This window comes from Pseudopipra pipra, chromosome Z, assembly GCF_036250125.1.
Source record: "Pseudopipra pipra isolate bDixPip1 chromosome Z, bDixPip1.hap1, whole genome shotgun sequence".
Taxonomy (NCBI): Eukaryota; Metazoa; Chordata; class Aves; order Passeriformes; family Pipridae; genus Pseudopipra; species Pseudopipra pipra.
Window position 1 is genome coordinate 38,343,994 of NC_087581.1, and position 21,533 is coordinate 38,365,526.

Below are 21,533 nucleotides of genomic sequence, written 5' to 3' on the forward strand. Positions count from 1 at the left end.
TGGCAGGAGTATTTTTAATTCCTCTCTATGTCCTAATGTAATTCCTAATGTGTTCTTAATAAAGTCTTGTACCAGCACAGCTGAGAGCGTGGAGCAGGTGTGAAAACGAGCAGAGGGCATAAGAGTTGCTTACATTAAGGAGATCGCCTAAGAAAGTTCATATAACAGGACAGGAGGGTTATAAATGTGTCTAATATTTAAAGTGACTTAAAGCCCAATTTTCACATCCTTATCACTTAATGTAATCACACATTCCTTTTAATTGCTAATTTTTGCTCTTATTGGTCAATGAATGCCTGCTAGTTTCAGAGGTGATTTCTGATCTCCTTAGGCAATGTCAAGTCTGAGATATAGCACCAGAGGACCAACAGGATGGGTGGCTGTAGAGGATGTCAAAATCATAGAATCATTAGGCTTGGAAGGGACCTCTGGAGATCGTCTAGTCCAACCCCACCGCTAAAGCAGGATCATCTAGAGCAAGATACCCAGGAACATGTCCAGGTGAGTTTTGAATGTCTCCCGAGGGGGAGAGTCCATGACTGTGGTGCCAAGCAAGGACTGTTGGTAATAACAACAAAGGATTGTTGGTAATAAAAGGATTGTTGGCAATAACACAACGTGAGAAAGAGCAGGATGTAGCTGAGCTGGAGAAGGGGGCCATACAGAGGTAGAGGGACACTTTTCCAGGGCAAACGTCCTTGTTGTGGCTCCTGTAGATAAGCACAACACAGTGCAGGAATGAGGCTGAGAAGTGGGCATGGACTGTAGGGCGAACCAAGACCAACAAGACACCCAAAGCCCTATGACCCATTTCCAGAAAGGTCTAGAAGAAAGGACTGCACATGATAACAAATTTGCATAGAAAGCAAGAAACTTATCTCCGAGGCAAGGAAAGTCTTTCTACAAAAAGGTATCCCCACAAAGCCCAGGCACATGTGAGCCCTCAGGACCCTGGATTCCCCCTCAGCTGGATCAATGCTGGAGCTAGGACTCTCTCTCCCTCTCCCTCCCCCTCCTCTTTAATTCACTCCTCTCTCTCTTTCTCCTCTTTCACCCTACCTCTTTACCTGTGTGTTTATACTGGGTGATCAGGGACTAACTTGTACCAGTTTCCATGCCAAGTGTGTAATTTACTAATAAAACTTTGTAAGTTTTTGTGGACTATTTGACTTCTGTTGTTTCTTTTGACCATGAGCATCTATGAATCTTGGGTGTTTCCTTCCCCTTAAGGGTGGGACATCACAGCAGTATGATGTGTGTAAAAGGGCAAGCTTCAATCTGAAACAAGAACCTTTCAAAGTAAAAGAAAGTGGACATGTAAATGGCTTTGTATCATCTTCAGTTGCAGAGAACAATGGATTTACAGGGAAAAGGCATGGTTTGAGTGTCACATTGATAGCAATGGTTTATTGTAATTTGCACCATTGAAAGTTGCCTGTCTGTAAATAACACAAGATATTTCCTGTGCTTATGAGAAATGAAATACCTTGGCAACACTGCAGCCTTTTCATCTCTATTCATTACCTAAGGCACATATAATTTGGAGCTTAAAATGCCTCTGTTTCAGACAGCATGAGACTTTTGCTCTTCTTAGGGCTGTCAAAATAAAAAGGATCAGCAAGAAAGCCTCTGGCAGAAAATCCAGATAAGGGCATTGCAAATATTGATGAGGAAATCCTGTTTCAAATTACACCATCCATGCAATGTCAGATGTAAAGCTTCAGATCAAATGGGGATACTGACACAATTCACTTCCTTTTATTACTATTATATAAATTAGTTTCTGTTTGGAATCAGGACTCCGCCTCTACATTTGCACTGCATAAATCAGAGTAAAAGGATTTCTACATTTTCCTGCAAGGAGAAATTAAATTTTTGCTTTTTTCCCCATCAACTATTTTCACTGTTTTTCTTGTTCGCATAAAATGGGACTTTCACTGTGTTAATTGCTAGAATCCACTATCTTGAAATGTATGGCTTTTCCTGTAGACTGAAAATGGACGATCAAGGTCTGATGTGGAAAAGCCTTTAGCTGCTCTTCTTGTGTTTCTGTACACAAGCAAGGTATTCTTGCACATCATCTGGAGACCCAAGTATAAGAGGAACTCTCTGATGAATATTCTCAGGTTTCACATCCAACACTGCTTCGGTCCCTGTAGTTGCCATCCCACCCGCTTGCTCAATGATGAAAGCCATAGGGTTGCATTCATAGAGAAGTCGGAGCTAGAAAGAAAGAGGAAACACATGATTGCCTTTGGGGGAAATTATATCAACAGACTTATCAAAACCCAGCCTTCCTTTTGTGATTTTGGAAAATTTTGTACCAAACTTCAGTTGACCTACGTAGCAGTGTCTCTCAAGCCAGGCCCTTCTTCTTTACTCTTCTCTTCTCACCTTATACCAACCCTGCATCCAAGCACCACCACTCTTGTTTCCAAGCTGACATACTGATATGCAGCACCAGTGAAACTGCATTTTGTCAAAAATGTCAAAAGTAACTGGCCCACAGACATCAGGAAAACAGTTAAGCCAGCTAAGTTAATAGTACTGGGGAAAAAAAAGCCAAAATATCTTCCTTTATGTGCTACCTCAGAGCTTGGGACAATTGTGTTATGTTTGGTCAGGATATTTTAGAGTTTGAAACTTGATGCTCCCAGCTTCAAATTTCAGGTATTGATTGCTTCTCTTCAGAAATATGCATAGATCTTAGTGACCTGAACTCACCCAGATGGTGGCTATGTTTTCAGAAGTAAATGTAGTTATTATTAAAAGCAAATTTCCCCTTTTAGTTTGGACCCTGATATCTGTTTACATTTTCTAAAATATTACCTCTTGGGATGACTGTGCTCTGGTGGAATGAAAACTGATTTGGGACATATGCCAAAAGTTTCTGTATTTAAATGGGCCTAGATGATAGCTGGTCATTTTTTGAGACATTATTTCTATAGGTTTATTTGTGAAGTGCTCATGTAGAACTATTAGTACACATTTTGTTTAAAGGGCTCTTCATATGTGCAAAAGAGAGAATGTTTTCTGGGGAAAAGGAAGTGCGACAGAATGTAACTCTATCAAGACAGAGAAATGGGTTGAACACAGGATTTCACTACCCATCATGTCTTTAGCACACTGTAATAAAACCATAATATACCACTTAAAGCTTAAATAGTGTCAAGGTGAGATTGACTATGGTTCATGGCCCACTCAGGGACTCACTGCATTGCATTGCACCTCATTAAGTCACAGTGTGTTTTGTACAGATGTTCAAATGGGAAACCACCTTTTACCAAAATACTGATATCAGCATGCATGAAACCCATCTTCCAATGACAGAGTTTTTCTGAGCAGGTATTAGAAGCCTGCATTTGCAGAGGTGGTGATAGTAAGCTCAGTGCCCTTCGGAAACATTACGTAGGAAAACTTGGTTTCCCACCACTGGACAAAACCCTCTCTGGAGTTCAGCATATCCCACTCTTTCATGGGATAATTTCAGTTGCCAGTTTAAAGTGCAGAGGTCTTCCTTAGATCTGTCTTGTATCTGCCAGTTATGCACAGATATGTCAGTGGTTTTCTATGATGTTTATCTTTAGAAAAATTGAAGTCCTTGGTTGCAGTGAAAACCACTTGAGTAGTTCGTAATATAAAAGTACACAGGAAGATTTATGGCCTAAATTGGCAATTGCCTAAATTTCTTGCCTAGATTGGATTGCTGACCATCATATACATTAATAATTTTTTTCAGAGATGGAAAATTATTATCTGTTAATTTACCTAAACTATTCTTTTACACCTCTGGTAGTACCAGAGTTATTAGGCTGGCAGAACGGAAGTATAACTATATACCTTTCCTTTAGGACTCTTCTTATTAGCAGGATACATGAAGATCCCACCATACATCAATGTACGGTGAACATCAGCTACCATGGAGCCCACGTACCTGGCACCATATGGGGAACTGCCATCCTGAAAAACATAAAGTAAAACATTATATTTACCAGGCTAGACAGCTAGTAGCGTGGCAAAATGTCATTTTTTTTTTTATGGAACAGAAAGAAAAACTGCTTAAATCAGTGGCTGCTTACAGATACTGTGAATACTAAAACCAGCCTGAAGTGTAGCCTTTTGTAAGATGTAGTGATCATCTACAGGGTTCTCAAATAAGTGTTTTGAAAAGCTGCATTCACAGTGTGCAAACTGGGGTGCCTGTAATTTGAGTGCACAATTTAGAATCAACCCCCAGTCTGTGAAAAAAAAGGGAGTGAAAACTACTTCACATTAACAGCACAAGGTACATATTTGATTTTTGATTCTTCACTGGTTCCTAAGCCAGAGCATGAAGAGGGATGCCACTTTTTACTACATGTCCAGACAATTTCCAGAGGACTCCAGCTTTTACCTTCTAGCTTATTTGATAATGGTGAAATTGGTCATAGCATTCATTCTACAGTTTAGCTTGAGAAATAGCAATTTATTCATGAATGTAGTTTTCCTTGCTCTTAGCTCAGATATCGATGTTGTTGAAGGACAGGTCATTCTAGCAAGAGCTATCAGGGAAGCATTCATGTCAGTCTCAGGTTTGCTGGTCATAAGAATGATAAGGTAGGAAATGTAGAAGACAAGCAAGGTGTCTTGAACAAATAGAAGCACATACAGTAGACCAAATGCACATTTAATACACATGTATATTTATGTACTGCAATGCTAAAAGTTTGAAAAGATATCTGCATGGGTTTTTTTGTCTGGATCAGTTTTCTAATAAAAGATCTTAGTGCTTTCTAGAAAGTTCAGCCTGTGCTGATACTGGGTCCAGAGAAGCACTTGTTCAGCAATGCCAGCTCCAAGACCTTCAGATATCATGTTACTCACACTTCTCCCAAAAAATCACAAGGTTAGCTGGTAGAAAAAACACCTTGGAGGAAAACACATAAATAGGACAAAAAATTGTTCTATTTTAAAATCACTTTTCCAAATTGTTCTATGCAATTGTGAAGTTTTGATAATTACTCTCTTTTAAAATGGGAAGAGATTCTCATGAAATCACACATTATAATGCAACAGAACACTAGGAAGTTGAGTCTTAAGATGCTTAATCATATAACTCAGGTATTTCATATAGCTGATAGTAAAAGTGGAAGACAGACCTCTTCCAGCCTGTGTAATAACATAGGAGAATATTAGGAGAACTATAAAAAATTCAGAAGAAAATAATACAAACTGTGGAAGACGCGATGGATAAGACACAGCCTGGAGCTTTTATACTGAGTTTTGTTTAAATCTGGTCCTGTTACTTTAAGGCACAAATGAACAATACTTTTAAGTGTTTGCTCCCTTGTTTTTCATAGCTTACACTCAAAAAATTGCATATTTAGACTTCAAATGATAGCTTCTCCATCACACTGTTTGCATTTGTGACACTACAATTGTGAAAATTTTACATCAGAAGAAAACAACACCTTACAACATATTAAAGAGAGATCTAAGCACGTTTGCCGTTAAAGTCTGGGAAAGATGTGATTACAGTCTCAAAATAACTTGAAAAATACTATCAAAAGAAGAACTCTCTTTTATAGTTTCAAAAGGTAATGAACGAAGTCTTAAAAAAAGTTTGTTTAACGTTAAGAAAAGTCATAACGTATCAACAATAAGCAGCCCCTGAAACAGATCGCTAAGGATTGCTTCTATGACATTATCAAATAAGGAGTCTGCAACTCACAGTTATAAAATTTACTGAGCATGAGCTGCACAGCTGTTCCACCTGTGTACAAATCATCAGACATGTTTGGAACATAGCAGATTTCCTATTCACGTGCAGATTATTTACACAATTTAAGTGTGAACATGGGCAGTATTGTGTGAAAGACCCTTTGTGGGTCCCCTTCAAACTCAGGACATTCTAAGTTAATGCAATACCACTGACAATTTTAGTTGCTTCTTGCCCTGACAGAGACACACTTTCTTAAAACACACTACTGAGACTGTGATGAGAAAAAGATACAAGACAAATTTCTCCATTCTGTTAAGGTTATTGCTTGACCCACAGAATGAAATAAGATTTTTTAGTTCTCTTGGCTTCTAGTGGCCAGAGGAATATAGGGTGAGTGACCTGTCTGAATAAGAATGTATTGTCCCATGCCCTATACGTCAATTCCTCTTCAAGTCCCATGCAGGGTTGTGATGCCACCCAAATTGCTGCAATCACCTTCTAGGCAGTACGTGGAATCTAGCCCTAAGTGCCCAGGTGCACACGACTGAACTGCATATTCATATAAAGCTAGAAAACAACCATACACTCTAACTTGGCTAGCACAGTTTCAGAGCTTTGTTGAAAAATCTAGTTCTTCAGTACATTTTTTTTCACACATTGATGAACAAGCTATGATTTTATTTACTGAAATATAAGTCACAAAAGATGTCAGGACACCAAAAAAAAAAAATTAGATATATACCCAAAATTAATTTGATGGCATGAAAGGGTTAAATGGGTCTGAACTCAGGGAGGCCTTCAAATCTTTTCCCATCAGCCAAGACTGCATGGAATGCAGTGCTTGCCAGTGCACAGTACATTGGGTACAATGCTAATATTTTCTTACCTCAGGGAATTTCTTCTTTTGTAAATATTCTGTCATTGCAGGATCAAAATACTTTGCATAACCTTCATTGAGACTGTATACCTTCCCCTTCTTCTTGATTTTAACATCTCTGTCCACTAAAATAAATTCACCAAGGGCCTGCAGGACAGGATAGATGAGGTATTAGCAAGCAGCAGAAAATTTCGTTGACTTTCTGTAGCAGTTGTCACACTGGATGAGATAGAAATGCTAGAACAGCTTGGTCCTTCCAGCACCAGGCTGGTGTATAATCCCACAGTATTTCAAAAAGAGCAGAAAGCAAAATATCTGCATTAAGTTAATGAAAACTTGTCACATTAGTACTACAAACAAAAAGCAAACTGACTGTAATAGTTAGCATATCAAAGAAACACCAGTCAGCTCTCAGAGTGGATGGATCATGAATCTCTGTCTACAATTCATAAGGCTGCAAATTAAGAAATTACACTGTCTTGTGATTTTTTAACTCCTCTTGCCTGTCTTGTCTAAATATCTTGAAGTGAATGTGGTCAGCTACCTCCAGGTGGTGCTGTCTGCAGTTCGAGTTCAACATCCATGTTCTCTTTCTCTGTCTCTTACCAGAACAGTTCAGCTCCCAGTTCTTTCCACTCGGAATGAGACTATTTATGAAGGTTAAAAGAAGTTTTGATAATAATGCATCCTTTTACATAAAAAAAACCCAAACCCCAACCCTCCTACGTTGTTGTCCACATCTAATGCTGGTTTTACAAATGAATGATCTTCCTGTACTCCCACAGTAATACTCGTTTGGCTCCTGGGCTGGGCACCAAGGAGCGGCACATGTCCAATTGTATAGGCATGGTTGTGCTTTTGCAAATTTTGGGACATGCAGCTTAGGTGACAGCGATAGAACTAAACTGCATTCAAGAAATCAAACATCACTGTAAATGAACTATATAAAAAAATGGCCCTTGCCTCAGGCTAAATAGTGAACATACTGATGTTTTTCATCAGACAGAAAAATCAAGAAAAAGGTAAAAGTGGAGTACTTTAAGTAGAGGCAAAGGCACTCTTCAGATTAAATTTTCTTAAGTGTTGTTTTGAATGAACAGGGTTTCAAATGCTTAACTAAGAATTTAACTTAATTTGCCCTCTATTGAGTGGAAAAAAAACAAATGGGTATTGCAACCAACATGGTCATTCATGTATTATTAAATAAATACTTGTAAGGAGGAGATGAGATGCTCCAGGGCATGAAAAAAGAATTGCACAGAGTGTGTAGATTACAGAGACCAGGACTAACAAAAATAAGTAAAGCCAAGCACAGAAAACTCTAAAAGATAGTGGCAATGTGATTAACACCACGACTGTACCGGATCAAGCATGAAGCAGTCCACTCCTTGCCCTGTGGAGAGGGCAACCAGTGTAGCACTACCATACAGGGCATAGCCTGCAGCAACAGTATTCCGTCCGGGCTGTAAAGCATCTTTTTCAGAGGGCTCATCATCTGTTTCCTGAGGAAAAATTACCATTGGACTGAAGGTTAAATTCTGATGATGAACACTAAAAACAATATTTCAACAATAATATGACAGATTTCCTTTTCGTGTCTATGCAGGCCTTTGAAACAACAAAACAGAGATTGTTCCCACTAGTTCAGAGCAAGTTTGATACAAGTACATGTGCATGCTGTGACAGGACGTTTAGAGTTTGTTACTTTATACATGTCACACAATCAATACGTCATCTGCAAGAAAGTTGACACCTTAGCATTACAGCCCAGGCTAATAATTCAAGATCATCAGAAATCTGAGACCAAACAGAGGTACTAATTTTCTGTAAATATAACATAAGCTATCATACTGATGCGCCTCAGAGGGAATTACTGAGAGATAAATATTGTAATTAACATTACAGACAAAATGTTTCAAATAATACAGAATAAAAAGGTAGATGGTGCAACATGATGAAACAAAGTTTGTGTACTGGTCTCTGCTAATGAAGAGATAGTTAACTGAAGGGATATAAATGTTCATATTGTATATGAAATAGCGAAAGTATTTGATGATGTGAAGTGTGCATGTGTGGAGATATGCATATATGACTCTATGTAGAACATACATTGCATTTTACTTCACACTTTTATTCAATTTCCAACACTCACATTTGGATTTGGCTCTTTGGTTATCACTGAACACCAGTAGCCCAAGCAGACCTGGTGCAAGTATTTCCAGCCAGCTCTAGGGTTGTGCCTCAGCTACAGCTTGAAAGAGTTTGTCTGGCAGGGTAAGGAGAACAGCCAAGAGTACTTGGGAAGGCTGGTTTCAGCCTTCACCTCCTGCAACCACAAAGTGGGTATGCTTCATATTAATATTTACTTAAAACTTTGCCAGTTGTGGTGGGTTTTCTGTGTGTGTTTTGATGGTGGTTCATGAGGAATTAAAATGAGAATCTCTCCTCTTTCTTCAGACCCTGGTTTAGTATTTTATTATCCCAAACTCAGATAGTTTCTCAGTGATTGCATGGGCTTAATTAGATTGAGTAGCAGCTCAACAGAAATGGCAGGCCTAGCCCAGAATATCCGCCTAAAAAAATAAAAAAAAAATAAAAATCAGTGAAGACTGTCTTGTGTACAAAATAAAATATTTGATGAATATTGAGTAAATTCTTTAAAAAAACAAGAATGCCTTCCATAGATATTTTTCAAAAGAAAATACCTCTCCTTCTACAGAGAAATTCTCTGGTGTGCCCTATAGTGAGGAGCTATCAGGGTGCCCATCAGGGCAAGGTGATCCCATTCATTGTTATATGCCAACATGTAGGGGAAAACTGAAATGTAGGATGCTGAAACTACATCTTTCTTGGCATATGAAAACAGTAATTTCACATCAAAATGTTTTTGTTTTCAGCTGAAAGATTTTGCTAGTTTTGTTACTTCACTTACAATTTTTAGCTGTATTTTTCTAAAATCTTTTTGTTATTATTGTTTGCAAGTTCTTCTGTGGAAAAAAAAATCCAGTTGCCAACCAGCACTTCATGAGAGCTGAAATACAGCTTCTATAAATACATGTGGTACAGTCACTTGAAATTATGTCAGGCTGCTTATTCAGAGAGGTTGTAATGCACATAGTGAAGGAAGACTACTTAAAACTTTTTCTTGTATACTTCAGAGCTTTGAATATTGATGGATAGTGGCTAATACTTTGCTAAACAATCTTTACAGAAAAAACTATTATGCCCTACATCTCTTTCAAAAATACATCCCCATGGCACATACATCCCAACATCAAAAAAAATGGTTGTATAGTAGACAAATTATTTGCACCATTAAATGCAGAATTAAACATATATTCACACAACTAGTTGCAAACCTATTATGGTTGTCATAGATTTCTGTATACTTTTCTCATTAAATAAAAAATAATTCTATATAAATGCAGCAAAGAGGTTTGTTTTCTAGAACATGGTACATATACAATATATGTAGCTTTTGTTTATATATGATATTCATTTAAAACGTTTATATGGCTGAAAAAGTATGTATTTGTTGACTATCCTGAAAAAAACCAGAGGAATCCTCCTTCAGGAGATAGGCAGTTGGGCAGAATTCGCTTGTTATTTTATTCTTATTCACAACTGTATTTCCAAGACCTAGCTTCCAAAAAGTAGGAAAAAATTTCACTCTGAAACAAACATTTTGCAAAGGTTGTTAATATGAAAAAACTACAGATCAGCTGATATATCGTTAGGACTGTAGGAGCTGATATATCATTGTTAGGACTGTAGGAGTCCTGTCCTGCCAAGTACTGTGAAACAAACCAGGGGATTAAGCTGGCCAGTCCACTCTGAGAGCTGCTGAGTGTTTTCACTTCCTTCAGGTGCTCAGATGGATTTCCTTTCTATTATGTTTTGACTATGATGGCGGTAGTAAATGTCTTTGAAGGTCTTTATGCAAAGCACTGAAATAGGCAGATGGACTGCAGAAAAGCTCTGACAAGCATTGACACAGTCACTTTCACTCATTATTGATGTGAAGCAGATGAAACAAGGTCTGCAGAGTTTGACTATAGGGATACCCTCAGGTGATATCTGAGTTTGAAATTTTTGCATGTATGGTTTGTCCAACATCTCGTGAAGGAGTTCTCATCAGCACTGGGAGACCTTGGTTTCCAGGTCTCCATTTGTATCATGTGTTTTGTGAATATCCTTTGCGTTTACACTGAATTCTTATACCTTCTCTGTAAGGGACCACATGAAGGGGAGGACATTGTCCTCGTGACAATGAAGGGTAGCAAATAAAATACAACAGAGGCACTGGGAAAAGTTCCAAATTAAAACCAGGATGAAATAAAGCAAAAAAGTTTCACAGCATATTCATACAGCATGAATTAAGAGTTGTAGATTCAGCTCAGTGGCATGAAAATCTGGGAAGAATCCAAGCAAAAAACACTTATTATCACCACACCCCGACACTCCAGCAACTGAGAGGCCCTCAGTGGCAGCGACCATCAAGGACTTATCCCTTGCTGGTTCAGCAAGGCTTCTCCCTCAGCCCCACTTTTTGATGTTTCTCATCTTTTTAACACCACCACCTATGTTTCCAAAAGCAAAAGCCAGGTGAAAAATTAAATAAGCCTGAGATGGCATTTATTTCTTAGTGGCTTTCTCTAAGAAACTGATGCAGTGCTTTTCTGACAGGAGGGAATGGTACCTTCCACCATGGTGGATGTTCTGGATTGGGAGCAGCCAGCGAACTGGTTTCACCTCTAAATGTTTTGGCCAGGTCTGGCCTTTGTATAAAAATGCTTATTACCTTTTTTTTTCCCCCCCCCTAAAATGAGCCAAAAGTTTCACTTCTGAGGAGTGTGCCTTTGGAAACGAAGGTAAGGTAAGACATGGTAGAAAATCAGTCACGCACTCCTCTGAAAATTGGCAGGTGCCAAATATCAGATAGGTGCTAAGGTTCATCCTTTGGAATTACAATTGTTCTAGCTTTTCCAAAATGTTGTTCGTGAACCTTAAATGGCCTGAGATTATGATTTCTGTCTTAAGTGATTCTTATCCACAAGGATAAATATATCACTTTTATACTTTTCACACTAGCCTTTAGTAACAATCAATAGAGCACTTATTATTATTTAATAATTTCAAAGCTTTTGAATTTACTAGTGTTTAAAGGTAATCATGTTGCTATGATTTTATGTTGTCTGAGATGAAGGCACATTAATTAAGACCTACTTTGTAATTAGCATTCTAATGGAAAGTGTTATGCAAGTGAAAGCCAGGAAATTCAACATTGTTTTTAACTTTCCAGGGAAAACTGAAAGTTTTCTTGTAGGATTGTTCTTATAATTGACAAATTGCTTCGTCCTAACAGCAGCATTTTCATTTGGATATGAACTATTTGTACAAAGCAATGTAATTTCCTTTTTAGGAAGCACTGAAAAGTATCCACCCACATGGAAACCAGTAACTTAGAAACAGTATTTACAGGAAGTATGTTAACATGTAATACAATTGTGAAAGGATCAGAAAATCATTGGAAATCTTGAGAATTTGGAAGTTTGGCAAATGCTCCTATTTTGAAGCAGAATCTTAGGGAACCTGGGCAGTCCATAGTCTTTTCACATATTATAGGTGAGTTCAAGGTGACAGAGAAATTTAATCTGTATTTCAACCTTCTAAGCTGTATTAATCACTGGAGAATTGCCTTTGCAGTTACATAGAGTAAGTTAACACAATATTTCTAAAGAGAAAAATAGTATTTAGTATTTGTAAGATGGTTCTTACCACCCTTAAAATAGTGGACAATGCAGCTACTGCCTACTGTAAATGTAGGGAGCTGCTGTTGTCATTTGGGTTATCTCTTGAGAGATAAATGAAAAGGGTGGGGGCCCCTTTGCTTACCAAAAGAGCATGTTTCATGGATTGCATCCACACAGATAAGCTTTCTTCCCTGCAAGAAGCAAGATACTGGATGGTACTGCAGGTAGTCTGTAGACTGTTCTTTCCACAAACCATACCTAGACATCCTCTTAGTGTTGTCTGGCCTGTGTTGCATGTGTGGTGTGGGTTTGCACTAACCATTAACAGTGTGGACAGCCATATGCCAGGGCTTGCCATATGCCAGAACTTGGTTGGTGCCACTACCCTCTTGTCCCTACTTGATTCCCTAGTATATGTATATTCTCAACAGTGATGACTAGTGTATTGCCTAAAAGAAAGGTAAAAACCAAGGACTAGCCAGTTGCAAATTATGAGTTAGTAGATGAGACAGACTTTAAAAACATATCTTCATTTGTTTGAAGTGTAGCGTTGAGGTCTGCGAAGACTTCTTTGAAGTCACAAGTATTGTAAAATGTTATTTCACAACAGTAATGGCTGAGGACCTCCCATAGTCATAAGACCATGAGCTCAGCCTTTGGGAAAAACACCAACTGCTGGGAGATTAGCAAACAAATCACAAGACTTGGCATGACTGTAACTATTAACATTTGTAATTGGCTGCACAGCTGATGTTCTGTGCAGCCCCATGGGAGCAAACGTGCCGGCAGGGCCCCGATGAATGCAGGTGTTTGCTTGCTTCAGCCTCCATCACTACCATGCTTATAAATTCCCATCCATAACAGGCTTAGCAGCTTATGCTGGGAGGTCACCACACTGCTAACCATGATATGGTCCAGAGCTGCCAGCCCTCTCCAGTCAGTGTCCAGGAGGACAAATACTGTGATTCATCAGCACCAAAACAGCGAGTCAAGGATCACTGAAGCTAACCAGATGTCCTGGTGGAGAGAGGGTTTGGTGCCTGTGTGATTGGAGGAAGGAAGTGCTGCCACCTAACAATTTTGTGGGGCTGAGTGTCCCCTTCCTGGGAATTCAGGCAGCATTTTAGCACTCACAAATCTCAAGTGTTACCTCTTCCACTGTTTTCCCAGAGACATATAAAGGACCTAGGAAAGAAACTAGGCAAGGTGATGAACCCAAGACATTTTGCTTTCACCAAGTGTATCATGCCATGTGTGCTTCATCCATCCTCTTACCTTTTTGTAGATAGCAAATATAGTTCCTACTGGTGCCAAGCAGTCTATATTGGATGAACCATCAAGAGGGTCAAAGCAAACCACATATTTGCCCTAAGACAGAAGTGGCAAGGAAAGCATTAAATGATGTGTTGTTTTGCATTATTATTTCCTTTTACTTGACAAATCCCATGTCTTTATGGCTGCATTTAGTCCTGATACAGCTCATCAGAGAACTCCGCACTGCTGACTCAGCTGGTTCTGCAGTACAATACTGACTCCCTGAGGGCCTGCCAAAGAAACAGGAGAAGACATATTTCTGCTCAGACAGCACAAAATCAGATGATAGAAAGGAGCAATCCTCTGCTGCCAAGCAGTGCAAGAAACCGTTTGAAAGCAAAAGGACTGACGCATTCTGGAAGTATGTAACTTCCTCAAGCAAATATGTTTTGTTTTGTTACTTTTAGTTCCAAATGAAAGGATTTCCCTGTGTTGTGAAGTTTGAGGGAAAGAAGGCAGAAAGAAAAAGTCTTCGGGAAAGGGTAGGTTACATCAGCATGAGCAGTATCCTGCTGCAATAGAATCCCCTCCTGGGGGAAGCCTGACGAAGCAGTCAGGTGTTTCCTTTGGACATGTAACATAAAACCCAGTTCTGCCAGCCTGTCATCTGATTTTATCTTGCCTAAGTACTAATGTAATCCAAAACCAGGTCAGGCATTGTAATAGTACATTTACACCTGGAATGTGGGATTTGTTAACAAGCTCAAAAAAAATTATTCTCCCTGCTTTGCAAAACTTTAATAATAATTTTATCCTCCACATGTCTTTTAGTTGTTGAAACCATGCCATCCACCACAGTTATTAATCAAAACAACACAGAAATTATGCAAATTTTCTGAATTCCCCCGGGAAGGGTTGGTTTTGGGGCCAAGCCCAGGTTTCATACTTGAAGCAAGACTGCCACCTGCTGCTGCCTGAGCCCATAACCCCCCTGAACGTCGGATTGCACAGACCTGCTTGTCTTTCGGGGTGAGGATGGCCTCTTTGTTCTCCTCTGTGACGAGGACGCATGTGCTGTAGGAGGACTGGAGCATATTAATCACCAAGGAGTTGGATAATACATCCAGCTTCTTCACTTCATCACCGGTTACGTTTACAGTGCCAGCTATACCAAACCTACAGAATAGTAAAAATGTCAAGAAACCTGAGGGAGGCCAACATTACGGGTTTTTAGGAAAAAAACCAAAACAAGTCAGGGTGGCTCCTTCTTCTCATCTTCCCACACCTTTACCTAATCTGTGGATTAAACTACTAAGGTGCATTATAAGACTGTTGCTGCTGCTAGAAAATAAAGCATGCATGAGAAAGAGAAAGGGCGACGGTATTATTTTGGGGCTTTACCTGGGTCCTTTTGCTTCTGCTTGGATGTTCTCCAGGCCAGAAGCAGAGCATACAGCCCAACAAGCAGGGGTCAGGCTTCCCTAGCAGCCCCACAAAGCAGTCAGCACCAGCTTTGAGGAAGCAGAAGGGGCCGTTGGCATCTGCATTATTTTCTGCTGCTGGCTGCTCAGAGCTCTGTCTCCTTTAACCCACATTCACTCAGTCCCCAGCCAGCCCAAAATCAGAGACTTTAAAGATATCCCCAGGTAATTTGCCATACAGAACTGTATCTCAGGATCAAGGTCTTTTACATTTTAGCAATGTGCATATTTTAGCAACATGCTAATGGCACAGAAAACAGTGTATATGTTTCTGAGATTTCCAATTGACGAAGCACTGCTTAGACCTAATGTGCATAATCTGGGCATCTTAGAAATACAAAAACCATGCAGGGAATAGATAGAGCTTTTTTATTCATTAGGGAAAAAAAAAAAAAAAAAAAGAAAAAAAAAGAGAAGGAGAAAGGGACAAGTGATTAGTCCCTAGGATGATGCTGGTGAGTGGTAGGCCTTAGCTGGGACCAGGGTAGATGTTTTGTCTTACTCAAAGCTGCTTGAGCTTTTCAGAAGTATTCCATGTTTTGAATACTTCTCTACACTCTATTTTTGAGTGCCAAATTTAGGGTACTAGAAAGGACCATGATTGCCAGGGAGTACTAAGTACATATTCTTCAGTCTGTGTGTTTTCAGGCACAATTTCAGCTCAGATCTATGACTTTTGAATTGAAAATTTGTTAAAAATTCATGTTGAACTCTATAACATTAAAGAAGACACATCACAGGAGGGGCTAGAAAAACCAGATTTCTTTAACTGCACAAATGCAGATGGATGCAAATCAGTTACCTATGGTGAAAGTTTGCCAAGGGAACTTCTGAAATTTCATAGTTAGTTTCAGTAATTTAAACAGTGCAAGTTACTTGTTTGTGGTTTGGATACTTTAGATATTTTTGATTCAACATCTGAAGCTTTTGTTTATAGAAAGAAACATTTGCTTCTAAACATAATGGATGGGTTTTTTTCTGACTGGAAGAAGGCTATGTGACTATTCTACCCCTAGTCTACCAAATAGTTTCTCTGTACTTACTAAATACTTCAGACATTGCCTACTGAAAGATAGAAATGATATAAAAGCAACTGTTCTTCTAAGACAGGGAGGTAAAACAGTTGCAACTAGCAAGGACTAAAGCACAGTATAACGGTAAGGGTATAGGAGCCTAATGCTGCTGTTAATTCTGGGTATGTCTCATGTCCTCTCTACTTATTATGATCTATGCCTGTAAAGTCAGGGTGATAGTGCTGACATTGAATTCATGATTTGCAAAGAGCATTGAGGACTTGGACCGTATAATCAACAGGAGCACAAAAAAGAAAAAAAACCCAGAGTGTCAGGCATTTTGGTGTTTCCAGGGGAAGGAAAAAAAAAAAAAAAAACCAACCCAGAACAAATTACAAATGTTGCCTTTCTTTTACAAATATGTTCCTTATTTCTTTCATGCATGCATGTATATGTACATACTCAGGCATGCCAAGAAACATATCTTTCAATACATATCAAAACCTTTCTATTTTAAATACATAACTTTATCAGGACATTCCATATCTCTGAAGAACTTCAGATAGATCACCATTAAAAAACTCAGACTGATGTCTATTTCACCTGGCTGTGAGGAACAGCTCAGAACATTCCAGGCTTTGCTTAGGCAGTTCTTTATTCCATTTGCTACAGAACTAGATGACAGTGGTTACATTGTTTTTCGTATAGGGCCCATTAAGACTCCCTGCCGGTAACCCTGATTGAGGGATATTGCTTGAGGAAGGAAGGAGAAATGCATGGCAGCAGAGGGCGTTTCTCACAGGGCTATTGCTTTAGACCATTGCATATACAGCAGACAGGTAGAAAATCAGCTAAGATATAAGACAAGTTCTAATTTGCACAGTTCAGCAGAGGACTTGGATCCTAGCAGAAAATATCACAGTGAGATATTCTACATTAAAAATATCATGGTCTGATTTTCAGCAAATTCACAGTAGATTTTAAAACAGTTCAATATCAACAAGTACAAGAGATAACAAGGTGAGCAGTACATTGAAGTTCTGACTTCCATTTTTAGAGTAAAATATTACAGAACAGCAGTTAGTTTAAATGTCTATCTTGTGCCCAATATTAAAAAGCTTCAGAGAGATCTCCTGCTTCCCACTCTTGATAATCCAGGCTCTGACCTCACTCAGCTTAAAAAAAGACACTTCCAAAGTATTTGTGAATTGCTGCCCACTCCCCAGCCTTGTTGTGCAAGTAGCTGTCTCTCTATCTCCTCTTCCTCCCTGTATCTCAAGGTAGGACTCACATGTGGGCAAGGCCTGCCTTTCTGACAGCAGAGGAAATGGCCTTTATGGCAGTCAGCATGGAGTTGAGCAGTTGTGTCAGCTCTCCTGTTGCTCCTTTTACACGGCGTCCCTTCTCCATAACAAATCGCGTGAGAGTCAGCATATCCGTTTCGAAGGGGGTTTTGTCAGTCATTTTTACCAGGTAGCAGAGTTCCTGTCTGCTCAGCCAGACAAGATGCTCTTTTGCTGTGTTGAGATCCCGGGGAGCTGTTTTATTTTGAGGCAAAGCTCTTGGCTGCATTGCTGGTCAGAATTTATTAAGATGCTTCTGAGACCATGTGATTGAGTGCTCAGAATAACAGCACCCCAGGCAGGCTCCATGGCTCCACTGAGATGCAGAAAAGGAGCCTGAGATGGGACTACAGCTTAGCAGCCACTGCTTGCATGGTCTCCCCACACACTGAAAGTAGCTATGTGCAGATCTAGTTACATATTCTTGTTGTATGTTAGACTGATTATAATGCAAAACTCTTGCTGGCTGCTTAGCTGGAAATGGCTTTCCTGCAGATGCTGCTCAGCAATGGGCTCAGCATAACCAAGGCAATGTGCACAATTTGCAAGGCATCAGAAATGAGGGCAGTGGAGCTCCCTTACCATAATCCCTGCTTCTTCACCCTCTTTTGGCTGCTAACAAAAAGGAGAGGGGTTTGAAGGGGTATTGCACATCCCAGGGCAATCAATGGGAAGTTCAGGATGCATCTAGGCATGCATTTATTAAAGACGGTTTATGTTTCTAGTTGGTCTGCTGCAATCCCTTTTTAACAATTTCATTCCTAGTCTGATCTGCTTGTAATTATATTATAGAGTTTGGAAGAACAAGAATTATTGGTGAGCAGTGGCTCAACTAGTTACAAAGTAATTATGTCATCAATAATTTACAAATTAGGCTTCTCTGATAAAAACATGTCAGTGTCATAACTCACAAAATGAAATTTTATGTCGGCTTTCATATTGTAGTGCACCATGTAAATATAGGTATGTCCAAATTTGCAATTATGCTGCCAGTAACTCCTCACAAGCAATATACTTGGAGCACATGAAGCTAATGCGAAGTTAGATAGAAATGTCAGTGAACTAGATACATGCTATCTGGAATGCTGGAATTATGGGATTTAATGACAGCACTGTCTTCCCATTCAGATAAGGCAGGAAGATTTTTTAGCAGAAGATCTGGAAACCCGTAAGGCAAACCAAGAAATTCTGGAATTACAGATGAAAAGTTTGAGTTTCCTTGTTATCATTCCTTTAACCCAAATTACTGCACTAAAATCATGCAGGAGAAAAAGCAGAAACAAAATTCAATAACAAAACATATAACTAATTTTTTTTTGTCAATAGGAACTGCAGGTGAAGGCAAAGAGTCTTTTGATTTCCTTTTGCATTCCTTTTTTAATCTTTAGTACTTCTTTGAATTTTTCTAAAAGTGTCTGTTCACCTATTAACAATACATTACTTGTAAAGTTTCAAAGGAATTTGAATGCTAAGGTTTTCTACTTTAAAATTAGCCTCAAATAAAGGTTTTAGAGACTGACAGCACTGAACACTAGCCACAAGGAGGAAGACACAGTTCAGTGCTTCCTGTATGGTTAGCTTTGGGGATGTTTTCTCAATCCTGTTTTAAGATGGAGGAAGGACTGGTGAGCAGAGCTGCTCAGGTGAAGCAACAGGCAGGTTTTGCACTACATCTCTAAGGCAATGTTGGAAGAAGAAAGCAATCTTGAAGATTTTTCTACCACTGTGATCTAGTTAAAAGTATATGACACCACCCACATCACAGGACAAATATTCCAGAGCAATTTTGCCTTGTTAGGAGACTTTCTTTGAACAGATTTTACAAAAAAACCTATATTTAGGGAGCTGTGGGATAGCACATGGTGCAATTAATAAAGGAAAGAGACGGGATTCACATTATGCATGCAAAGAGATTTGCTGCCTAACGTAAAACTATTACATTCTGCACATTAATTTTATTATCATGGTAGCTGTCAGCCTGACCAGTACTCCTAATGAGTACTAAAATGCTTTTAATGCAAAATCTCTCTTCTGTGTAGCTAGAATATCATAAGCATACCAAAACAAACTAGTAAATAAGAAATGGGGGGGGGAGGGTGTTGGCCTATGGCTTCTAACATTTATTAAAACATCACATGTAGATCTTCTGTTGGTTCCAAGTGATCTTTTACATCAGTCAAAAAGACAAAGTTCAAATTATCTTCTAACAGAAGGTTTGTTTTAGAGTTAGTGGTTCAAAGGGTGTTTTTCTCAGAGCTAGTCAGTCTACTATTTGCCTTCTTTTTTTTTAACTGAAAATTCCCCAAATGTTTTTTACTGGATTTTTTTAGTATATATAAAGGACAATGCTTTGAGCTGCTCTCAAATAACACTCCTTCAGTAAGAAATTAACCTACTTACACTAATATGTAAAGGACCCAGACTCTACAACCAAGCTTTCCTTAAATATCACAGTGTACAAAGATAAATGAAAGAATAAAACATGGATAAAAGCACGTGATTGGATTGCATGAAAACTTCACCCTGTTTTGATAAATACTGTGATCCCACTGAATGATAAAAACCTGAACAATTATACTCAATGATTAAGCTATATAAATAATTACCATTTTGGGGAGAGGGGAGAAATCATATTGTTTCAAAAACGTGTGATGAGTCCCTATAAGTCTGAGAACCCCTCAGTGCAATGGATTGGAACAGCATAGAAAGGTTAAAAAAATAAAAACCTCAATTTGACAGATCTCTGGGAGATTTGCCTTCTAATATAAATATTATACAAAAGCTCTTGGGGATGATTCACACTTCCACTTGTGTATAGGCCAGTCCTGTGTCTTAAAGGTGACACCTTTTCTAACAGATATGAAATGTTAGTCACTTGGATGGCACCAGCTGAAATTGGAGCCATTGACCTTTCACCAAAGGCCATAGTGCAGCCTCTGAGCAGGGCAGCAGGAAGTACTGCCACAGGGGCTGGTAGCGGACACTGTGGCAAACTGACCCTCCTGCCCCGCGCTGATGGTCAGGGAGAGCTCTAGGAGGGGGGATGTGGAAGCAGATTACTGAATACTTCTCCCCATTGGTGGCCAGGGATATTGTTCACATGTGGGCTTAAATATTCCTGATTGGAAGAAAAACCATCTGACAATGTGAAAAATGCTAACTATAAAAGTCAGCCTGAAGGCAAAACCAAAACACTGGGAACTGACCTAGCAAATACGGGCAGTATTAACTTTCCTCCTATAACCTTTACCTCCTGCCAGCACAGTGTATTAAAAATAAATATATGCAGTCCAGGGATTCTTGTCAAGCTTGAGGGCAGAATACAGACAAGGAATTACTGTAATTAGACAAAAATGGCTGCTGTGGATACTGTCTGCCAAGTCATGCTAACACACTATTGAGGCACTGTAGTTCAAACTGACTATGGCCAGCACTGTCACAGTCCTTTAAGGGGCTCAGGTCCCTGAAAGCTCTGTCTTCACAAGTAAAACCTCATCAGAAACATTTTCTGCAGAAACTAGGCCATTCAGTCCCTGTCAGAAACATCTTGTCCCTTGTCAATTTGGAGATGCATTTATTCAGCTGTCTAAGGTTTGACAATATGCTTCCAAATGTCTCAAGGGACCTGTCAGAACAAGGGTCCCAGTTTTTTTTCTGTGTGAGCCCTCACAGAGCATGCCTTTGGCACCATAGACTCCAGGTTCCCCCACACTCCCTTCTTGTTTTACAAGAAGAACCAGGCTCAGTCAGGCTATTTGCACTGATGTATGCGAGATCCTCAAGAAGACAGGTTTACAGCTCATGGCACTCACAGACAAGGCCTCCCAGACCATGGATTGAGTCAGTGTTTGCTGCCAGTCTACCCACAGAAACGTCCACATGTCCCTTAATTTGAGTTTGGCGAAGGTAAGTGGGCAGTGAGAAATATCAAAGGTTTGCAGATTTCAATTAATTCAAAAAGCTTGTGAGTAACAGCCATAAACTGTATCCAGACAGGTGGACAGGCATCTGGCTTCCAAGCACTAGAGTTCTGTTCCCAGCAGCATGCTCTGAATCAGCGTATTGAATGTCAGTACACTTTGTGGTTATTTCGAACCTTCCTGCTGCTTGC

The 21,533-nt window shown here is 39.3% G+C and overlaps 1 protein-coding gene across 2 annotated transcripts; it reads right to left on the reverse strand.

Annotated features, from left to right (window-relative positions):
• Positions 1-1,912: 1,912 nt before the first annotated feature.
• LOC135406546 (fructose-1,6-bisphosphatase isozyme 2) lies at positions 1,913-17,659 on the reverse strand. Of its 2 annotated transcripts, none has more exons than XM_064640862.1 (7): positions 17,371-17,658; positions 14,599-14,761; positions 13,607-13,699; positions 7,940-8,080; positions 6,588-6,725; positions 3,841-3,960; positions 1,913-2,223 (listed from the first exon to the last, which is right to left on the reverse strand). In XM_064640862.1, the coding sequence occupies exons 1-7, from the start codon at positions 17,649-17,651 to the stop codon at positions 2,029-2,031; spliced, it is 1,131 nt and encodes a 376-aa protein (XP_064496932.1). In that variant the 5' UTR covers positions 17,652-17,658; the 3' UTR covers positions 1,913-2,028. The 2 variants fall into 2 exon arrangements, with proteins under 2 accessions (XP_064496932.1, XP_064496933.1); XM_064640863.1 differs by having other exon boundaries at positions 2,005-2,223; positions 3,935-3,960; positions 17,371-17,659.
• Between the last annotated feature and the right edge of the window lie 3,874 nt (positions 17,660-21,533).

What these genes read in the sequence shown, in the direction of transcription:
- LOC135406546 (XM_064640862.1), bottom strand. Translation starts at nt 17,651, where the DNA reads ATGCAGCCAAGAGCTTTGCCTCAAAATAAAACAGCTCCCCGGGATCTC. An exon ending in ACTGCTTCATGCTTGATCCG is followed by an intron (nt 6,726 to 7,939) that starts GTACAGTCGTGG and finishes CCTGTCCTGCAG; the next exon opens with GCCCTTGGTGAATTTATTTT. An exon ending in AGAAGAGTCCTAAAGGAAAG is followed by an intron (nt 2,224 to 3,840) that starts GTATATAGTTAT and finishes CTTTCTTTCTAG; the next exon opens with CTCCGACTTCTCTATGAATG.